Source organism: Sceloporus occidentalis, unplaced genomic scaffold (assembly GCF_023333645.1).
Source record: "Sceloporus occidentalis isolate IW3139 unplaced genomic scaffold, rSceOcc1.0.p SCAF_4, whole genome shotgun sequence".
Classification (NCBI taxonomy): domain Eukaryota; kingdom Metazoa; phylum Chordata; class Lepidosauria; order Squamata; family Phrynosomatidae; genus Sceloporus; species Sceloporus occidentalis.
In genome coordinates, this window is record NW_028316984.1 from 90,956,420 (window position 1) to 90,973,500 (window position 17,081).

The 17,081-nt window shown below is 38.7% G+C and overlaps 1 protein-coding gene across 1 annotated transcript in view; it reads right to left on the bottom strand.

Annotated features, from left to right (window-relative positions):
- Window positions 1-17,081, bottom strand: part of LMNTD2 (lamin tail domain containing 2) — a 63,490-nt gene that overhangs the window by 24,691 nt on the left and 21,718 nt on the right. Inside the window, exons 5-6 of the mRNA XM_089523093.1 lie at window positions 7,869-7,967; window positions 6,634-6,746 (exon numbers count right to left, since the gene is read on the bottom strand). Of these exons, the coding sequence (XP_089379219.1) occupies window positions 6,634-6,746; window positions 7,869-7,967 (212 nt within the window). The remainder of the gene's footprint in view (window positions 1-6,633; window positions 6,747-7,868; window positions 7,968-17,081) is intronic.

Consider the following 17,081-nt stretch of genomic DNA (forward strand, 5'->3'; position numbering starts at 1 on the left):
AACGGAGAAAGACCAGAAAAGAAGGCAGGGGACGCAGAAGGGACCCAACACAGAGCTAAGCAAAGGCTAGAGGGGAGGACCAGGGAAGAAAGACTAGTGGGGAAGGAACAGAGAAAGGCTAGAAAAAACACAGCAGTCGCAGAAGAGATCCAACGCGGAACGAAGTCAAGGCAAACGGGAAAAATCAGGGAAAGAGAACTAGTGGGGAAGGAACGGAGAAAGGCTAAAAAGAAGGCAGCGGACGCAGAAGGGGCCCAACGTAGAACTAAGCCAAGGCCAGAGGGGAAGACTAGAGGAGGAAGACTAGTGGGGAAAGAATAGAGAAAGGCCAGATAGAAGTCAGCAGTTGTAGAAGAGATTCAATGTGGAACGAAGCCAAGGCAAGCAGGGAAAATCAGTGAAAGAAGATCTGAAAGATGACAGTAAACAGCCAGCAAGGGAGGCGAAAGTATAGGCAGATAGAAAAATGTATACAAGGAAAGCAAAAATAGAAGCTAGTCAACACAGAAGACCATCATTTGGGGCAAGCTCGGGAACATCGGAACAAACGGCCCTCCTAGAGGAATTAAAAACTCTTTATTATGAGATAAAAGAAGACATGAAGGCAATGAAAAGGGATATGAATGCAATGAGGAAAGAAATAAAACAAGAAATACGTCAAGAGATAAGAGCAGAATTGAAGGACATTAAAGATACTCTAGGAAAGGCAACGGAAGACATTGTACAGATGGGAAAAAATATGGAAAAGATTGAAGACAAAACTGAAAAAATAAATAAAAAAGTTATAGACTTAGAAAAGAGTTATGAAAGGGATCTCAACGAGAGAGAGAGCGCTACAAGATTTGAAGCAACGGGAGAACTGTATAAAAACCAGAGGATTAAAAGAGAAAGAGAATGAAGATCTATATGAATACCTCTCACCAATTCTTGCAGAATATGTAGGAGCAGAGCAAGAACAATTTGAACACGAAATAAGTAAAATGTTTAGTGTTAACTCAAAAATTGCAAAACAAAAAAGACTTCCGAGAGACGTAGTCATTTATTTTACAAGGAAGAAAGTTAGAGATGAAATCATTCAATTAAATTATGAACAAAGTTTGGAAATAGAAGGGGAGGAGCTAATTATTTTAAAAGATATCCCTTTGAGAATTCTGAAAAAACGAAATGAGTACAAACCCCTGGTGATGCTACTAAGGAACAACAATGTTATATACAGATGGGACAGATCGGAAGGAGTAATATTTAAATACAAATCAGAATTATTCAGAATAAACTCCATAATGAAGATGAAGGAATTTTTGAAAAAATACAAAAAAGAATTAGAGAAAATGGCAAAGACAGACGAGAAAAAGGAAGAGAGAGAAAAACCAGGTGAAACATCAGATACAGAACCAGAAGAAGAAAAAGGAGAAGATAAAGAAAAGGAGGAAAAAATACACAGCGAAAATGAGGAGGAGATAACAGAAATAAAGTGAAGTAAGGTAAGGGATATAACTAATAATCAAGTAAACAAAAATGCAGAATTTAAAAATAATATCATGGAATGTAAGGGGAATGAACTCCCCACAAAAACGTAGGAAGGTGAACCACTACCTAGCAAAACACAAAGCGGATATAATATGTCTCCAAGAAACGCATATCAGGGAAAAAGACTTTAGATTTCTGAACAATAAAATATTAGGTAAAGAGTTTATCTCAACCAATACTAAGAAAAAAACGGGGTAGTTATCTATGTAAATAACAGATATAATGTAAAAAATATATTTAAAGATGATGAAGGACGGTATGTAGGTGTGGAGGTGACATCTTTAAGTGGAAAATATTTGATAGTTGGAATTTACGCACCCTTGGATCAAAAAGAACAATTCTATAACAAATTGAATGATGAGTTATGTAAGGTGAATTATGAGAAGACAATGATAATTGGAGATTGGAATGGTGTAGTAAATCCAGAACTTGATAGAAAATCAGATAAAAAGATTAAAAAGACTCAAGGGAAATTACCAGTAGCATTTGAAAACCTTATAGAAGAACATGCGCTCCAAGATATATGGAGACATAAATATAAGAACTCTAGAGACTTTACTTTTTTTCAGAACGCCATAAGTCTTTTTCAAGGATCGATATGATGTTTGCATCCAAAGCTATATGTAAAGACGTGATTAAAATGGATTGTGAACCTAGGACTATTTCAGACCACAGTCCTATCTTAGCCGTAATAAGAACAGAAAAGTCGGAATACTCATGGAGACTAAACCAAAGTCTTTTACAGAAAGAAGAAATATTAAAAAGAGGAAGACAGGCCCTGAAACTTTTTTTTTTGAGGAAAATATAAAGGATGACATTGAAATAACGACGGTCTGGGAAACTTCAAAAGCATTTATGAGGGGCTTCTTTATTCAACAAAACTGTATACAAAAAAGAAAGAAAAAGGAGAAATTAATCTGTTTATATGATAACTTACAAAAGAAGGAGAAAGAGCTTGAAAGGAACCCCTCAGAGAAAATTGTTATCAAGGAAATCAAAACTATTAAAAAACAAATTGAGATAGCTGAGAATGAGGAGATTCAGAATAAAATAAGATATATGAAACAAGTGTATTTTGAGCATGCAAACAAACCTGGCCGTTGGTTATCATACAGATAGAAAAAACAAAGAGAAAGAAATTAATATCAGAAATAGTGACAAAAGATTTGGGAAGAACAACAGATCAAAAAAGAATTAAAAGAGAGTTTCAGGACTTTTATACAATGTTATATAAAGACAGTCATGTACAGAAGAAAGAGATTGAATACTTCCTAGGGAAAGCAAACTTGCAAATATTTAAAACTTACCAGAAGGACATGTTAATTCCCCAATAACAACAGCCGAAATTACTGAAGCAATTAGGAAAGGGAAAAAGAGAAAATCACCAGGTCCCGATGGATTTCCTATCGAGTACTACCAGAAATTTGAGGATGAAGTACTTCTCCCATTAAAATCAACTATGAATGCAATAGGAAAGCAGAAATACCCTGCGACATGGCAGCAGGCAAACATCACACTAATTTTGAAAGAAAATAAAGACCCCAGAGATGTTAAAAGCTATAGACCTATATCCTTACTCAATGCTGACTATAAAATTTTCTCTATAATTCTTGCTGAAAGACTGAAAAAAGCTTTAATGGAATGGATAGGGAAAGATCAAGCAGGTTTCTTGCCGAAAAGACATATTAAAGATGACATCCGTATTATTATAAACACACTTGAATATTATGAGAAACATAATGATAAAGAGTTGGCGTTAATCTTTATAGACTTTGAGAAGGCATTCGATAATGTGAACTGGAAGGTATTATTCACTATGTTAGAATATATGGAAATAGGGTCTCAGTTTCAAGAATGGATTCAGGAAATATATAACAAACAGAAGGCAAGGTTGATAATAAATAACAGTAAATCGGAGGAATTTGAAATAAGAAGAGGAACACGGCAAGGCTGTCCGCTGTCGCCACTCCTCTTCATATTTATGTTGGAAGCATTGAATCAATACATTCGAGGAGAAAAGCAGATCCACGGAATGAAAATTAAAAAAACAGAATATAAAATTAGACTTTTTGCTGATGATGTAGTATATATCTTAGAAAATCCTACAGATAGCATTAATTGCCTGACCAACGTACTCTCAGAATTTGAAAAGATCTCGGGACTCAAAGTAAATAGAGATAAGACTAACATGATAACTAAGAACTTGAGTGAAGAAGGCATGAAATACTTGGAACAACAAACTGGCTTTAAAATAGAAAAAAAAGTGAAATATCTTGGTATTACCTTGACAAATAGAAATACGGATTTATTTCAGAACAATTATGTTAAAGTGTGGAAAGAAATTGAAAAAGACTTGGATAGATGGGGTAAGATACAACTGTCATGGATGGGGAAGATTTCTACTGAGCAAATGTGTGTTTTGCCTAAGATTCTCTTTTTGTTCCAGACAATACTGGTTTTACATACATTTAAACCACTAGATATGTGGCAAAATGTAATAATGAAATTTATATGGAACAAGAAGAAAGCCAGAATAAGTAAAATGATAATGTGTGATGATAGAACTAGAGGGGGCTTAGGGGTACCGGATCTTAAAATATATTATTTTTGAGCAGTTCTTTGGTGGTTAATAGATTGGATATTATTAGAAAATGATCAGTTGTTGAATCTAGAGGGAGAAAATTTAAGATTTGGGCTCCATGCCTATTTATTCTATAATAAAGATAAAATACATAAGGAGTGCAAACATCACATCTTAATAAGAGCTTTGTTAAAAGTTTGGGAAAAGTGGAAATCCAGATTGTGTAACCAAATTGTACAAAGTTGTTCCCCACATGAGGCTTTTTTTGGTAGAGAAAGCATCCCGGAAAAAAAGTGGCTTATGTATTCAGATATAACCAAGGATACACAAGAGAAAATGGAGTTTAAGACACAAGAAGAATTACAGAAGTCAGGCATTAATTGTCACTGGTATTTGCTTAGACAACTGAAAGAAAGATGGAAATTAGATATGGTAGAACCAGGTTTAGCAAGAGGAAAAACTGAATGAGAAGAGATAATAGGAAAAGGAAAGAAAAAGGCTATGGCTAAATTCTATAAAATGATTCTCTGTTGGAATACGGAGGATGAGATCATAAGACATAGTATGATAAAGTGGGCCCAAAATGTGGGACACAATATTTCATATGAAAGATGGGAAAATATTTGGAATAAAGGATTAAAGAGTACAGTCAGTCAAGATCTCAAGGAAAACGTCTATAAGATGATTTACAGATGGCACTTCCCCCCGCAGAAAATCGCATTAATATATAAAAATAGCAATCCCGAATGTTGGAAGTGTCAAAAATCAAAAGGGACCTACTACCACATTTGGTGGACTTGTGAAATAGCTAAGCATTTCTGGTTAAATGTATATGAAATAGTAACTAAAGAACTAAATATTCAAATTCCATTGACCCCTGAAATATGTTTGCTGGGTATGTTTGAGGGTGATATGGGGAAAAATCATGGCAAACTTTTGTTCTATTTATTTACATGTGCTAGAATTGTATATGCAAGATTCTGGAAGCGGAATCAAGCCCCTTCTATAGAAAAATGGCTGATGAAAGTTTTGGAAATGGCAGAAATGGACAGGATAACTTGTTGGACTAAAGAGAAAAATGAAGAATGTATAAAAGAAGAATGGCAAACGTTCTACATATATATAAAAAGGAGATGGAAAGATATTGTTATGAAGTAATATATCTTCTCTCTCTCTCAAATTTGAAAAAGCTCAGTTAATATCTGAATGTCTACATTATACACTGTAAATTTATAAATAAGAAGAGAATGTTAGATAAGGTAGAATATTATGTCTGGTAAAAGTAGAGTCATTCAAGGATGAAAAGAAAATACTCAAGAACTTGTTAAAATGCAAAGTTATAGATCTTACTAGAATGGCTAAGAAGAAAAACGAAACATAAGTTTACTTAGATGATTATAAAACTAAAGTAAAATTCATTTTTCCTGAGACAGTGGGGAATAAGATTGCGCTTATCATTTTGTGTTAAAATTTAAGGGAAATTTCTATGGTGATGAAGGGCCATTATACATAAAAATTTAGGTTTAAGATAAAATAAAGAATAACGATTACAAGAAATGTAGAAGAACTGAGCAATGGGAAGTGCTTGTATGTTACATGTTATATGTTTTTTAGATATGTTTTGATATGAGGTGTCATGTCATTTCGAGTTATGTCTTATGTCGGATTAATGTGTTATGTAATCAGTTTATGTATGTATGTTTGTAAGAAAAGCAAAAATATCAAATAAAAAAAACTCAATTGTTGTAGTTGCTTATTCCTTGTTATCTGTTTTGATAACATGTTTTGGAGGGGGTTTTATTGTTTTAATTACATTTTAGTATATTGTACACCGTCCTAGTATCCCTAAGGAAAAAGCACAGTTTCAATAAACAATAATTGATAATAATAACAGTGCAAGTCTAGGATACATGTCCCCCTCATCTATCTACCCTATTCAGTATCACCTCAAATTCTTAGTCTGAGGTCCTATATCACTTCAGGGTAGTGTAAATATCCAGTAGCAAAGTTTTGGTATGCATGCCCTACACTGAACACCAATGTAGCACAGCATATGTGGATCAATGGTCAGTGTGCATGGCTTAAAACACATTGTGCATAATACTCAAAGGCAATGTGCATTCACATGCTGTTCTGTGTATGTCAATACACTACCCATATGCACAACTTACATTCCCATCAAACGCTTACGTGACCATCAGCCGGATATGAATGTTGTATATTGTCCAAACAAAATCATTCTGCACGCATAGTGCAACTTAAGTTTGTATTTGTCACTAACAGGATGCCATTCACAGTTTTTTACTTGAGACAGCCACCCATTTAATGAAACACTGATTTCTCTATAGCAAAACAGAGACCCTAGTGAGCAGGGAACTATCTAGGACAGGTGAAGGAGTGCATTTTCAGTAGAAGAACTGCATTTTTGGCAGAAACCTACCTCAGAATTATTGCTTTATTTACCCTATTCTCCTTACCACCATCCATCCAGGCTTTTTGTCAGAAAGCCTGTGATCTCCAGTTACCTTTCTGTTGAACTTTCATCTGTGGTGCCAGAAGATTGTGCTTTTAGAGCATATGCTTCTAATTTATTGATAATTTCCTTTTTGTCCTCATCTGATAATGTTACACTCCCAAACTAAAATAGAGAAAAGCAGTGAAAATAATGAACACCATGTAGGTAGGATAAGAATAAATCTGCCAGGCAAAATCTATGGCCCCTCAATGAGGTCTGCTTAATAAGTCCATGCAAAAACCAAGGGTTTTCAATCCAGGTATATCATCTTTTTATGTCTTGTGTAGATCCACTCGGCTTCCATTTTAGCTCACTGCTCTTTCTTTTGGGGTGGGGGGAGACTGTTTTGAAGAATATATGTGTGTGAGAATACATGCACATGCATGTGCCTCTAATGTGGCATAGACACACAAAGTTTTTTTTACCCCAATAATAATCAGAGAAAGATTATTTTCAGAGGCTGAGAAGTACAGGAAATAAATAAAGATGAATGGTGGAAGGGAACATTGAGAAGGAAAGACAGTAGGAGAAATATATTCATGTTTTAAATTTAAATTATGATATTTTGATAGTCTAGGCCCACGGTGGTGAACATATAGCATGTGTGCCCTCTCGGGCATGTAAAGCCATTTTTGAGGGCATGTGGAGAGACGGGAGGGTGAGGGAAGAGGAGGAACAAGCATGCGCCTGTTCCTCTTCTCCCCCCCTGCCCTCGCGGGCCTTTAGCTGTCTCCGGGGAATTCCCATCCCAGGAAGTCCCGCTCCGGAAGGCAGATGTCCCACCCTCCGGAAGACCCATTCCCTCCCCTCCCCCAGAAATTCCACCCCTGGCACCAGGTAATACCCAGTGCTGGAACACCTTTGAGTTTGGGCAACATCTGGCCAAGACTGACTGGAAAAAAGCTATAGTCTGTCAGTTCCATGGTGTAGAAGGCAGTCCTATATTAGGTGAGTTGTGTGTCTGTGTATGTGTGAATTCATATATATGTATAGATTAATGATGTAAAGAACACTTGCATATATCTCATCCTCAACAAGAAAGGATATTTCATAACATCAAGACCATTGAGAAAATGTTTACCAAAGGCAATTACTTCTAAAGCTGTTTTCTTTAATTGAGGTGGATTCTGGTGATGCTGTTCTGTGTGAGAGTGTTGTGGTTATGTAGGTTTTGGAGGATGAAGTCTCTTCTTTTCACCCTTTTTTGGATTCTGCTGGAAACTGTTCTTTTGTGGCACCACTGACCTTATGAAAGGCATCAACAAAGCTGGTGTGCTTTGGAATTCTCCGAAGCCTTAGATCACTTGTATCGGATGTTATCTTCTTTCCTGCTTCTGACCAGAGCTGCACAAGAAGAGTGGGAAATAAAAATGTTAGGGGTAGTAATCATCAAATTAATATTAATTTCTTTCATTTGAACTCTGCACTTTCCTTAGAATGCTCAAAGTAGAGAATGGAAGATTTCCAGACCAGCACACAGGCCTGTGACAAAACTGGACCATGTACCTTATGACTGCTCTCAGGGCATTTGGTTTCCTGGGCTGACTTTAGCTGAACAATAAAGTAACCTGTTCCTGCCCATAGGCTGATTTTTTTTCATCTCTTCCCAGTCAAACTAAATTGCTTAGGGAAAACATATGGAAATGAATGGTTTCAGGAACCACTACAGTACTGACTTCAGATTAAGAAGCTATGCTTTGCTGTATACACGAATGAAGCAATCATTTGTTAAATGATGATGATGATGATGATCATCATCATCATCACCATCATCAATTGTATACAGTCAGCCCTTCTTATACACGGATTTTTTATACACGGATTCAAGCATACACGGTTTGAAAATGTTCCCAAAAAGTATAAATTTCAAATATCAAACCTTGATTTTCCATTTTTTTATAAGGGACACCATTTTGCTATGTCATTATATTTAATGGGACTTGAGCATACACGGATTTTGTTATACACGGGGGATCTTGGAACCAAACACCAGCGTATAACAAGGGTCCACTGTACCCTCTTTTCCCACTCAAAACTGTGACTCAATCCATCTTGCAAATTAAAATAAACACAACACAGTTAAAATATGCAAAAAGTCAGCATTAAAACATTACAGCACTCTATTTAAAGGTTTTTCTTTAATAATATTCAGCTCCCAAAGTCTGTCAGAATTAATAAGTTTGTGCCTGCTGATAGAAGGATAGCAAAAGGAGATGCTCAGTCTAGCCTCCCTAGGAAGGGAGTTTCTGAGCCTAAGGGCATCCATTGGGAAGGTCCTCTCTTGTATCCCTGCCAGACATGTCTATGAAAGTATTGGGACTACTTCATTGGCACCTTCCCATCATCAACATTCATCACCATCACTGTCATTTATCATTTGATTTATATCCTGCCTTTCCTCAAGTCATCTATTACTTATACATAGCAGGAATACGAAAATGGGAAACAAAGCCAAACATCTTCCAGCCCTTACAAATATAAGGTCAGTAGCCTGTTTTAGGATACTGGAAGTCACACATCTTCCAGCCCTTACAAATATAAGGTTAGTATACTGGGCAACAATCAGATGCCTCCGTGAAGCTCACAAACAGGGTGTTTTAAAGGCAGTAGTCTTTTCCTGTTGTTATGTTCAGAGGCATAAGTCATGGCTAATAGCCACTGACAGATACATCCTCTATGAATAGGTCACATCCCTTTTTAAAGTCATCATAAAATAATGACCATCACAAAAGCAAATCCCATAAAATTAAGTAGTGTGTGAAGAACATTCTTTGATCTATTGTTGGGTCACCCTTAATTCTAGAAGTATGAAAAAGAGAAAGGTCTCTTGAAATTCACTTTTTCCACAGCATGTATAATTTAAAAACCCAACTCTGCTGTGGCCCACCTTAGTCATCTATTTTTTCTATGTGGGGAAGGGGAAAGAGTCAAGAGAGCAAAGCTGGGTCCCCAGTGAAAGAACCAATAGCCAATGCTGTTTGCAGAGACCCACTGCCAGGGACTTGGCTACACCCTCTGAAATCATCTGGTCTGCAGAGGGTTGGAGAAGGAATCTACCTCCTTCAAAGGATTCCCTTTCTTTACATCCCTTTTCATCCAATTCTACACACACATATAATAATAATAAATAAAATCTTTATTTATATTTCCCGCCTCTCCCCATGGATCGAGACGGGAGTACATCAGATAAAATCACTATTACAATAAGCACAAATTTATCTAAAATTACAACAATCAATAAGACAAAATTTAATAAAATTAATACAAATCCATACCTATATATGAGTAATGGAGGTAGAGTATTACCTATGTTCAGTTATGGTGGATCAAATGGATAGGCCCACCAGAAGAGATCCGTCTTAAGTGCCTTCTTAAAAGCATTTAGGGTGTTAATATGACAGATCTCTTCCGGTAGGTTGTTCCAAAGTCTGGGGGCAGCAGCAGTAAATGTTCTATCATAAGTCGATTTCAGTCTGATTTTTGGGTGCTCTAATAATATCTTTTCAGATGTTCTGAGTGTGCAGGGCAGATTGTATAGGGAGAGACGTTCCTTCAAGTAACTTGGGTCTGAGCCATATAGGGCTTTAAAGGTATTGGGCCCGGAAGCTAATCGGTAACCAGTGCAGAGATTTTAATATCGGTGTAATATGTTCTGATCTAGATGTTTTAGTGATCAGTCTGGCCGCAGCATTTTTAATCAGCTGAAGCTTCCGGGTTTGGTACAAAGGTAGCTCCATGTAGAGCGCATTACAGAAATCTAAATGAGAGGTTACTAGCACATGTACCACTGTTTCAAGGTCCCTCTGGGCCAGGTAGGGACGCAGCTGGCGTATCAATCGAAGTTGGCACCAAGCACATCTGGATATTGCCTCCACCTGAGATGACAATTGTAAAGATGAATCCAGGAGCACGCCTAAGCTGTGAACCTCATCCTTCAGGGAAAGTATGACCCCGTCCAGGACCAGGTGGCAAATCTCCTTCCCTGGACCAGGGGTACCTATCACTAGTATGTCCATTTTCTCTGGATTCAACTTGAGCTTGTTTTCCCTCATCCAGCCCATTACCGACCCAAGGCAGGTATTCAGAGGCAAGATGCCATCCTTATGAATGCACAATGTGTTCCTTACAAGGAAGATGTGATAATTTTAGCTGCCATTTTCCTATCCTTTTCAAGCAGTGAATGCAGCAACCAAAATTGTGCTTCTGAATATGGGACTAGAACTCCAGGAGACCAGAGTTCAATTCCCTGCTTAGTAATGGAAACTCACTGCCTTAGGCAAGTCACACACTCTTAGCCTCAGAGGAAGGCAAAGGCAAATCCCCTCTGAGTAAATCTTGCCAACAAAACCTTAGGATAGGGTCGCCATAAATTGCAGTTGAATTGAACAAACTTAATATTAAGAGTTCTGTGTTATTTCCTTTAAAAATAGCCCATAGTACTGAACATGTTCTTTCCACACATGGCCAATCTTCTCAGGTAACCTGCCTTCTGGTCACCTATCTGTCCTGGTGTATATGCTTTAGAGTGGCACTGAGGAAGTGGCACCAGGAATAATCCTTAGTCCGGGACCATTAAAAATTTAAAAATGTAGATCTCCTTTTAAAAAAATTTAAAAGCTTTTTAAAAACCACAATGGAACAAAATACGTTTCTCTACTTTTGGGAGGAGGAAGGGGGAGGCAGAAGTAGAAGGAAAGTCTACCATAAGAGGCAGGGAAAAAAGATGTCAAAGATAATGTCACTTCAGGACATGAGCTAGGTCAGAGAAAAAAGGCTTACTTAGCTGCAGCTGAAAATAAATTATATGGTGCAGGATGAGGTATCATCATTCAGTAAAATATGACATTATTATTTTTGTTCACCATCAAGTCGCCTTTGACTTGTGACCATCCTGTGAATGCTCCAAGGTCCCTGGTCATCAACAGCCTTACTCAGGTCTTGCAAATTCAAGACCTTGACTGAATCAATACAGTTGCAGTGTCATCTCCCCACTGCCTACTTTTACTACTGCTTTCCACTCATTATAATTTTTTCCTATGAGTCACATCATCTCATAATATGTTCAAACTACAATAGTCTCAGTTTAGTCATTTTAGCTTCTAGTGCGAGTTCAGGCTTGACTATTTTTAAAAGCAATAAATACTCAAGTTCATATTTTTCCTAACCGTCATGTGACTAGAGTTATCTGTATTTTTGTCTGCTTAAAGACCGAAAGTATTTTCAATGAGGCATATTATACAATGAAACAAACAAGGATTCATGGAACATATGTGAACATACTAAGAAATATCTAACACCCTGAACTTCTCAGTTTTCTCAAAAGGAGGGGTGAAAGATAAAACATATGATGGACAGTGTGCACCCTCTAATGGTCAGATCTTGCAATTGTGTTTTCTACTTTAAAATTGACTGAACTGGGTGGATAGCAACCACCACCTCATGTAATGTGGAGAGAAGGCAGGAGGGAGGGGTAAAGAATACTAATACCAATACAAAGTGTGAGAGAGGGCAAGAAAGAGGGAGTTGCTGAGAACAAGTTATCTTAGGACTCTAGGGAATGAGGAGCACATGTTGGGTCAAGAAAGGTTTAGACCACAGGTGGGAATCATGCCATTCTCCAGAACTTGTTGGACTGAAATTCCCACCATTGGGTATGTTATCAAATGGGGAAGTTTGATTGCAGTCAAACAAGATATGGAAGCCCGCTTGATTCTAACCCCTGCTTTTAAATGAAACAGGTCACAGTAGTAAGGCATTTGCTTTTGAAGCGAAGGATGCCATAACCAACCTAATATGTAGCCAGAGAAAGCAGAAAATGTGGTTTGAATTAATTTGTTCTGCCTTGTTCTGAATCAGACTATTTTCCAGCCCAGTGCCACTTGCTGCAGCTGGTGGTACTGAAGCTCAAGAGTCTTTATCAGGGAGCTGAACCCAGGCCCTCTATGCATGCAAAGCATGTTTACTACCACTGAGTGATGGTGGCCTCTCTGCTTTCCCATGCTCTAAGTAAAGGAAGCATCCTGAGACAACACATGAAAAACACAATTGTATAAATCCAGGACTTCCTCCAGAATTCCTATTCCAGTTCAGTTGAGCAATGGGGTTCAAAGTGTCATTGTTCCTCTGCCTTGACTGCTTACATACTGTATAAGATAGATAAACAAGGACTGGCCTCATGATGTTGCTCTGCTTATAAACCAGACAGAAATATTTGCACCTCTGCCCAGTCAGACTCCAAAAGCTTAACTTGAATAATAACAATATCTTGCATCTCCTTCTAAACTAAAACAATGGAATTGTTCATTTTTATTAATAAGTTAATTGACGTATTTCTGCCCTGCCCTATTTCCAAAAGATCTCAGTACAACCACTATTATTTATTTATTTATTTATTGACATAGAGACACAATTAATACATGAATAATTGTTCTAAACAAATGGGCTGGTTTTAAATATGACTATTTAAGTATACTGACTAATATATTGTTCATTTCTTTTGAAAAGCCATCAAGTAAATCCCATAAATGGATATAAATAAGGCCTAGAATGGATTGTAGCTCTGTTCCCGTCCATTTCTCTGTTCTTGTTGATCAAATAGATCTGTCTGCTCATATTCTCCTGCTTGCTGACATTAGAAGAGGAACCTAGGATTGTTTCACCCTGTTTTTAGGCATCTTTAAAAAGTAGCCTAATGTGTTTTTAAAATGTTTTAAACTTTGTATTGTCTTAATTGGTTTTTATTTGTTCATCACCTTGGGAGTCCTTGTGGGCTGGGAGGCGATACAGAAATACTTAAAATAAATAAATAAATTCTTGCGCAATTTCCCTTTTAATCACAGAAAAAGTGTGCTATGAGGAATCTTTGTGACATATGTCTTTGAGACATACGTTACATTTATTCTTGCTTGACTGGGGGTGATGGGAGCTATACTCAACATTTTGGGAAAGTGGCAGGTTGATGAAGGCTGTCCCAGATTAATTTATTTTCTCTGTGAATTAGCAAAGCATAGAATTACTAACCTGAGCCATGTGGGTTTTGGATGGATGTGTGTGTGTGTGTTTGTGTGTGTGTGTGTGAGAGAGAGAGAGTGAGAGAATGAGATCTAATTCATAAATATTTTCACTGCACAGATGAAATAGGCAAGTTTTGTCTGGATAACTTTTCAGTAGATTATTTTCTGAGCAGAGCTTTGTACTTATAAATTTACATATGACTTGAAGAGGAAGGTAAGTAGTACAATGGATTTCAGCACAAAACCAACACAATGGATTTCCCCTTGCTCCATTTCATGGCCATACTTTCTATCATGTCCTGGATTACAGGCGGGAGAGAGAGATGCCTGCTGGACATGCCATGGCTGCAATCCCACAAGCAGTTTTCCCTAATAGCACTGGAGTTTTGCCAGTTCTCTTTGCCAGTTTTGCTTTGCCCCTTTGGAATTCCAGTTCTTTGAGTGAGGAGGGGGTAATTCAGAACTTAACTAATGTCTGCTCGGCTGTTTGTTCGCACACAGGGAGCACAAACTGCCTACATGGGCAACTCACTCATTTGCTAACTGTAGCTATGCTTGTTGCATCCTAACTGGAGCCACTCATTGTGACAGAAAGAGCCATTTATGGCTGCATCCACATTGCAGAAATAATTAAATTTGACACCATTCTAACTGTCATGGTTCATTGCTATGGATTTCTGGGAACTGTTGTTTTGTGAGACATTTAGCCTTCTCTGACAGAGAGTTCTGGTGTCACAACAAACTACAGGTCCTAGAATTGCATGGCATTGAACCAGGGAAGTTAAAGTGGTGTCAAGCTGTATTATTTCTTCAAGTTGTGTTAGTATCATTCTAGTGCAAGGGGAGTGATACATTTTTTCTCAAGTTTGACTCACTCTCACCTGAACATGGATCATTATTAATAATGGGGCCTTGCTGTGCATATACTCCACACTTTTACTAATTTGAGTTATTTCCTGTAGCTTTCCCTGATGTAGTTTCCTCTGGATATTTTGGCTGAAACTACCATCAACTTCCGCTGTCAAGGTCCTAGTTCAAAAATGATCAGTGCTTTGAACGTTTCCATTTTTAGGTGCTCCGTCATTTTTCCTGTGTGTATGCATGGGCACAAGTGCATGCATGCCCATGTACTGTACCTTTAAACTGGCTGTCAATTTATGAAAATCCCATATAGGGTTTTCTTAGGCAAGGAATACAAAGAGGTGGTTGTTATTGCCTTCCTCTGAATCTGATATTCCCTTCCTTCCTAGAACTAACTAGGCCTGAAACTGCTTAACTTTCAAGTTCAAAAGGGATTTGGTGCCTTCAGGGTATTCATTTCCCCCCACCTGCAGCCCCAGCTAGCAGGATCAGTGATCATACTGGTGAGGCAAGTGTGAGAGTTGTAGTCCAAAAAGTAACCCCCCCCCCCCACACACTCCGGAATTGCAGTCCAATGCATCTGAAAAGCATAACACTGGGGAAGGCTCCCTTGGACATTCCACTCATACAGCCATGAGTCCTGTATTTCCACCCTAAACTGGAAATGTCTGTAAGATGGAAGGCATCTGGGGGGGGGGGGTAGTTTACAAGGGCAATGCTGATATAATACTGCCTGCTCACCAATGGTTTGGTACCCTGAACCACTTAGGAGACCCCTCCCCTGTCTTTCACAGTTTGATATACAGTTAGGGATGCCATATCCCGCCTGTAGGCGGGACATTCCCTGTTTGGGTGGTGCCATCCCGGTCCCGGTCTGGTTTGGCACCAAAACCGGGACGGCACCACCCGCGGCCACCTCTGCCCCCGTGGATGCCACGGGGTCTTCCAAGGCCTCGCTGAGGCCTGGGAGTGCTCTCCGCAGTCGGAGCTCCGGCCGCGGAGACGCTCTTTCCCAGGCCCCAGCGAGGTCTTGGAGGCGGCTCCGCAATGGCGGAGTCCTCCAAGGCTTTGCCGAGGCCTGGGAGGAGGAGGAGGCGGCTTGCCACCGCGGCGATGGCCACGATGATGTGCGCCCCCCGCGCCCCTTCCTGGCCTGAGAGGAGGCCCAGGCTTCCTCCCAAGCCAGGGAGGAGGACAAGGTTTAAGAATGTAGGACCTTTTTTTAATTTCCTGGCCAGGAAATTTAAAAAAAAGGTCATACATTTTTAAACCTTGTCCTACATTTGTCCCGGTTTGGAGGTCTTCAGGTATGGCAACCCTATATACAGTACTCTATGTTTATTGCTAATAATGGTTTCCAAACACAGTTTGTTGAAAACTATGGATTTGTCAAAAACAGCCTAAATACCTTGAAGGCACCAGATTCCATTGTATCTAAAAAACTAAGCATGGTCAGTCTGGGTTTGTACTTTGATGAGGGACCACCAAGGAATACCAGGTGCTGTAGGCTAGTGCTATTATTTTTTCCCCAATATACCAGAAACTGGCACCATATTTGTGCCCATTGGATACAATTGGTTCTTCCTTTCCTGAAAACTCTGCTGGGACTGGCAGTCAGCAGCTTGGAGACTGGCAGTGGCCCAGGGACCACCACCTACTACTTCAGGCTGTTTCAGAGAATGGCAAACCACTACTGAGTATTCTTTAACTACGAAAACCTCTTCAATTCATGAGGTTACCATAAGTCCACAGGCAACTTGAAGGCATGCCCATATACATAGAGGTTAGTCAAAACCAGGCAGCCAGCCAACAACAGTTTCAAGGCAGAAAGCACACTTACTGCAGTTAGGTCCAAAACTGGAAATGAGGTGTGGGAAGAGGAGAGGAGTAGGTCTTGCAGACCTGTTGGGTGCTTGGTTTGCTAAAGAAAATGATTTCATTTGGCACTTTGGAAGCAATATCTCTGCACTAAGAAAGTATGTGGGAGTGAGAGTATGGAAGAAAGGAAGAACAATAAAAAAGTACAAAATAATTCATTTTAAAAAGTTAAAGGACAGTGTTTCTTGTATTGTAGATACATCTGGAAATAGTTTCCAGGTTTGAAATACCAAGTATGTTTTAACTGTACCCAGGGTTTAGAAGCAAACATACATCATTCATCTATTTAACTTAAATTGTGCCAGTTCACCTCCCTACATGTGGAAAAGGCAACTTGCTGGCCACTGGAGGAAACAGCACATTGGAACAGACAGATGGACTTTGGAGATGGCTTAGCATGACTGATCCTGGATACTTATAAGTGATAACCACAGCAAAATGTAGCAGTATATCCTCTCTCTGTGCTCTGGGACAGGATTTTTTGTTGTTGCTAACCAGTCAGTCATTCCATCCCTCAAACCAGCTATACTATCCTATGCTAGAGATGAAGGACCTTTGGTCCTTCAAATATTTCAGACTGCAGCACCCACAATCCCTACCTTTAGCCATGCTGAATAGGGCTAATGGAAGTTGTAGGCCACAACATGTAGGCTAATTTTTTTCCCACCCTTCCTCTAAGTTATGTCTTCTGTTGGCCTTACTAAAT